Here is a 6,000-nt window from a genome sequence, read left to right on the forward strand (position 1 = left end):
CACACACACACACACACACACACACACACACACGCACACACGCGCACACACGACAAATAATCTTGACAGCAAAACTATGACTTCCCCCTGAATAATAAAAACTATAAAAGTCTCTCTGTGCTGCTGTTAATAGTCAGCTGCTACAATCGATGTGTTACACACAAAACATGAGAAAAAGAAGAAGAAATAAAGAACAAACAGTGGCTCAGTGTGCGACCAAGTGACGCCATCTGTTAAGCAAGAAAAAAAAACTGGAAAAGTAACATTTTCGCCAAACATCAACATATGGCTACAAATTAATCTTTTTGTGGAAATGACTTAATTTTATTCTAAAGATGTTGTCGAGACTATTATCAAAATATTCAGACTTAAATATTGAAATATCACTATTTTAATCTAATACAATTATGACTTTATTCTCAAAATATTAAGACTAAACTTGAAATTAAGATTTAATCTAATAAAATTAAAACTTTATTCTCATAAAATTAGAACTGTAATCTCAAAATATCCATCTTTAATCTTGAAATATTAAGATTTTCATCTAATAAAAATATGTCTTTAATCTCACAATGTTACAAATTTATTATAATAAAATTACGACTTTATTCTATTACAATTATGACTTTATTACAACTTCATTTTCAAATATTATGACTTTAATCACTAAATATTACAACTTTAATCTCATAACATTTAATCTTATAGTGCCCAGATTTTTTATTTTTTATTTGAATGTAACCCTATTACGCAGTTGTAATAATTAAACCTCAGCTGGATAAGTTTCAGAACATTTATCAAAGATGTAAATTATAACCTCCAAACTAAAATAATACACTGAAGTGATGCATGTTGACAGTGAAATAACAAACATATTTCCTTCCTGTGCCTCAGTAATATCAGCAAGCCCCTCCCTCCCAATGAGGGGGAAATCCCACACAGCCCCACACAGGCTACATTGATGCTAATGTTAATGCTAAACAACATGATCTGTGTTGCTGTGGCTACGTGCGGAGCAGAAACATACCTGTCTTCCTCCCCGTCAACAGGTATGTGGATTCCAAACAGGCTGTTGACAGTGGGTGTGGTCAGCTGGAGGCTCTCAGACATCAGGGGGGGCCTCACCCCGTCTTTACCAGAGAAACCAGCAGCAGACTGGGAACTATGGAGACCCTCCAGCCTCTTCACACCACTGCTGTCCATCAGACCAAACCCAGCCATGTGCAGGCTCTGGACCCCCAGGGGGGTCATCCTGGTGCTGAATGGAGGCAAACTGGGAGCTGTGGCAATTGGCACGGACGCACTGGAGGCACTGGACACGGTGATGGGCACAGTGGTGGGGGGCACACTGGGGCTCACAGAGAAAGCAGGCACATTTCGTAATCCGGCAGCGACGAACTGACCGACCAATCCACCAATCAGATTGGAGCCTCCTGGGTCCCCCATCCCCATGATCAGGGAGGGGGGCACCGGTTGGGCTGCCTCGCTGGTTTCAACTGGAACCGACGCCCCTGATGGAGGGAGGACGGACGCTGGTGGTGGTCCTGATGGGGGGAGAGCTGGCCCAGGAGCCACTAGTCCAGTCTTTGGCTGCTGGTAAAACTCAGTCTGCATGAGTCCGGACGACGGGCTGCTCAGGTGGTGGCCCAGAGGAACCACCTGCTGCTGCTGGGGGGGCGGTTGTTGTTGTTGTTGTTGTTGTTGTTGTTGTTGTTGGGAGTAAGACACAGGAGGCATGTTGGGGGACTTCTGTACATGGGAAACTCCGTTCTGTCCAAGCACGGCGAGACCTTGAGCCAGACCAGCTGAGGGTTTCATGTTGGAAAATGAGCTGTGCACGGCAGCCTGCGGACGACCCCCGTAGCTCTGATTGTGGACCTGCTGCGGTGGTAAAGACTCCACAGAATGCATGCGAGGTAACGATCCGGACGTGTCTGCCATGGGGGCCAAACCCTGACCCGAGTGTGTCACCGAAGTGGCTGCAGACCCCCCTGTGAGCCCAATCCCACTGTCTCGGTCCGCCACGGGTTCTGGGGGGGGCGCTGTGGTGGGGTGCCTGATGCTGTCCACCGTCCTGTCCGAGTCCTTCTCGTAGAACTCGGTGCACGTCCAGCGGCCCCTGCGGAAAGGCTCCCCGGTCCCGTGGTCCAGTTTGATGACCCTGAACCTGGAGGTGCAGCTCACGGTGGAGCTGGCAGGTGAGGGGGCTGCAGCAGGAGGGGGGTGTTGTGATGCATTCACGGACACACTGGCTGAGATGCTGGAGTTCTGCTGCTGCTGAGCAGGACCAACGGACCCCTTCCTGAAGTCCGCGGCCGCGTTGGCACCGCTGACCTCAGATTCACCCACATTGTTCAGGCCTTCCTCTGAGGAGCTGCCATCACACACAGGCTCGTAGTCCGCCCGGGACACGTCGTAGATCTCCGAGGACACGTCCTCGGTCCGGGACTCGTCCGGGTCCTCCAGGCTCTCCGTATCGTCCGTGGCCCCGATGGCCGCCACCTGGGCCTGGGTCACACTGGTGATCTGGAAGCAGCTCTTCTTCTTCGCCGGCATTTTGGACATGTTGACACAGCTGCTGGTTCGGGGGACGGAACGAGAAGGAGAGTCCAAACTAGTTTTAAAGTCTAACCTTTATCTGTAATCCAGATGAACCGGCGCCATCCTCGTCCTCTTACGGGCTCCTGTTGCGTGTCATGTCACTGGTTACAATCCTGGACCCTGGCTCGGTCTGGACCGGCCCTGCTAGCGGCCCCGGGTCGCTGGTGCTCCAGTCCCCGCCGTCGGAGTGCGTAAGTCCCGCAGCAGGAGCTACTCCAGACTGAGGAGGGCCCGAGCCCTCCACTCACAGCTAGCTGTAGCACCTCACACTCCCCGCTAAGCTGGAACCAGGAGGTGAGACATCGTCCTCAAAGCGGGCCCCGCAGTCCCGTCTCAGCCCGGCTGCGTAGCTTTATTAGCGCCGCTCACTTCACCGATAACCGCGGCAGAAACGTAAGATTTGTTCGATATTTACACGATTCAGACGACTGATAATCGGTAGGGCGACTGTAGTCCTCCCTCACTCACTACTGACAAGATGGCTAATGTTGTTTGGAGCGCGCGCTGCATCGTGGGTACGAGCGAGTGTTGCGCACGGATGTTTACGTAAGACACGTTAGAGAATCCTGCCTGCTGCTGCCTTCACGTACTGTCGGAAAACGTAACTTTACAAAGTTACATCAGGGTAAAAATCAATCTGCATGTACTTTTCAGTGATATTTGGACACGTGAACTTAAAAAAAGGTTCCTGGTCATTTACATTAAAATATTTAGACAGTTTTTAACCAACATTCAAGGGCAAACCCAGTGTCAGTTATTTTCAGAATCAGAATTACTTTTATTGATCTCAGGGGGAAACACTCAACAAAGAAAAGAAAGAAGAAAGAAAGAAAACGTGCATACTTAAGTAAAAGACTGTTAATTAAATAACAATTAAATACAAGTGCACACATTACAGTAGAATTATGATAATATTAAAAAATAATAATACGGTATTTTAATTAGATTAATTGTTAGTTTGTGGTAAAATTGTAAAATAAATCAAATAAAATTTTGCCCAGCCAAATTCATCTATTCATTGAAACTCCTGAATATTTGCAGGGGCTTGCTATTTTCACATACATATATCACATGAGAGTGGACATAAAATAGAAACATTCCCACAAAATTGCCTTAAATTACAAAAAACAGTGGTCACAAAATGAATAAATTGTGAAGTAGAGATCCTGCAGGGAGTGAGATTTGGCATTTATTGCTTGAATATTGTCGTGGAAGTGAAATATTGTTGAAATTCAAAGGCAGAAGTGCTGGATTATCTTTTTTTTTTTTTTTTTTTTTTTTTACATTTATTTTATAGTTTGATTTCAAATACTTTCAAAAGCAGCTTCAATTTGTATGAGATTTTGTTTGGGGGGAAAAAGGTTTAAATTATAGAGATAAACAAGAGTAAAGAGTAATGCATTTTTATTTTGTAAAATTTAAAAATAGGTTTAAAAATTAAAACAAAATTACTTAAAATAAACGGAAAATCTAAATATATGTATGTGTATCTCATGTATCTGTAATGTAAGCAATACAGAGTATTTGAAAACCAGGAATGAAAGAAAAATATTTTTATATCTGAAAATATCTTTTATATTCCATTAGTGAATTTTACTCTTTTGACATGACAGTCACAAAGATGGAGAACACTGCCCCCAGTGGCCATAAAGTTTACTATTCAAGGAGTTCCATCATTATAAGCAAAAGTTAGAAAGAAAAATGTAGCAATTGGACTTTTCAGGTGCGCCACTGTTTGTTTATTCATTATTTTGTTTTTCACAATTATTTGTCCAGGATGGAAATGATAGTTTATGTATTTGTTTATTAATACATACAAAAAATAAATACAAAATGACAACAGACATACACAAAACGACAAGAAAAACACACATCAAACATGAAAATATGCAAAATGAGCAAAAAAGACAATAAAAAAAAAACACCAAAATGACTCCAAGTACACACAAATGAAAAAACAAAATACACAAAAAAGACTCTCAAAACACACAAAAAACCCTTAAATGAGTGGAAATACTTTAATTGGATCAAATTCAATGATTTAAAGATATTTGCTAATTTGTCAATTTAAAATTGCATAAAACATGCAAAAGAAATATACAAAATGACCCCAAAAATTAATTAAAATATACAAAATGAGCCAAGATATGTACAAAGTGACTCCAAAAAAGTGAATAAACCCTCTGTTCTTTCATGTTTTAATGCTCAGATCGGTCATTGTTTTCAATGCTGACATGAATATTAAATATATTGATAATGTGGCCCTCCAATCCAGACGGTGACATTTTTGTGGCCCCTGCTCTAATAAAAGTTTCCACTCTGTTATTTTGACTGAATAATGCAATTTTAAAGCTTGTTGTTTGTTGGAATTATAAACCCATTGTTGAAGCACATAAATAGTCCATAACAACTAAATATTTTCTGAACAATTTGAGCCCATTTTTGTTTATTTTTACCCTTTTTCTGCAACTACACCAAACATGTCATATTTTAAAAAGGGTGACCCGAGCAACATTCATAACTTTAGACCAATTTCAATCATTAACTGCATTGTCAAAGTCTATGAGAAGATTGCTTTTAATCAACTTTCTGACCATTTATCCAACAATAATTTGGTATCACCACTACAATCTGGATTTAGAAAATATTTCTCGACAACTTCTGCTTTACTGAAATTCACTAATGATATTTTCATTGGCTTTGACAAAAACCTTTTTACTGGTGCTTTATTTATTGACCTTACCAAGGCATTTGACATGGTTGATCACTATCTCCTACTAGACAAACTTCATGGTCTTGACAGATACTCTCTTCTCTGGTTCAACTCATATATCTACATCATCGCCAGCAATGTGTTTTCTTTAGGTAGCTTTTCAGATTTTCAAGGTATAGATAAAGGTGTGCCGCAGGGTTCCTCACTTGGTCCTCTTTTGTTCACAATCTTCATCAATGATCTCCCTCTCACCTGCACAGATTGTAATATTTAACTGTATGCAGACGATACAGTAATTAAAGTCTGACATCACCGATATTCAGCAATCACTTCAACATGACTTTGATACAATGCAGCTTTGGCTTCAAGATCATAAACTACAACTCAATCAAACAAAATCTCACTCAATATCTGCCCGTGAGCTTGATCTTACCTATCTAGATACGTCACCTATCATACCAGTAGAGCACATTAAATATCTAGGTCTTATGCTTGACTCCACTCTTTATTTTACCTCTCATATTTATTCTGTTACAAACAAAATCACATATCTCTTGGAGATGAATAAAGTATCTATCTATCTATCTATCTATCTATCCATATCTTTTAAAATTACTTTATGGGTCAATTCATTGCTTTAGTTTCCTAATAGGAAAAAAGATTATTACTCAATTATTACTTCCTAT

At 41.2% G+C, this 6,000-nt stretch overlaps 1 protein-coding gene across 3 annotated transcripts in view; it reads right to left on the reverse strand.

The window, feature by feature from the left end:
- LOC114479755 (TSC22 domain family protein 2-like) overlaps positions 1-3,117 on the reverse strand; it is a 31,792-nt gene extending 28,675 nt beyond the window's left edge. For all 3 annotated transcript variants that reach the window (XR_003676015.1, XM_028473598.1, XM_028473597.1), the window contains exon 1: positions 1,028-3,117. Coding sequence is in view for 2 of the 3 variants with exons in the window: in XM_028473598.1 (XP_028329399.1) it covers positions 1,028-2,565 (1,538 nt within the window). In the remaining variant the exon portion in view is untranslated. The remainder of the gene's footprint in view (positions 1-1,027) is intronic.
- Positions 3,118-6,000: the final 2,883 nt, after the last annotated feature.

Source organism: Gouania willdenowi, chromosome 17, assembly GCF_900634775.1.
Source record: "Gouania willdenowi chromosome 17, fGouWil2.1, whole genome shotgun sequence".
NCBI lineage: Eukaryota > Metazoa > Chordata > Actinopteri > Blenniiformes > Gobiesocidae > Gouania > Gouania willdenowi.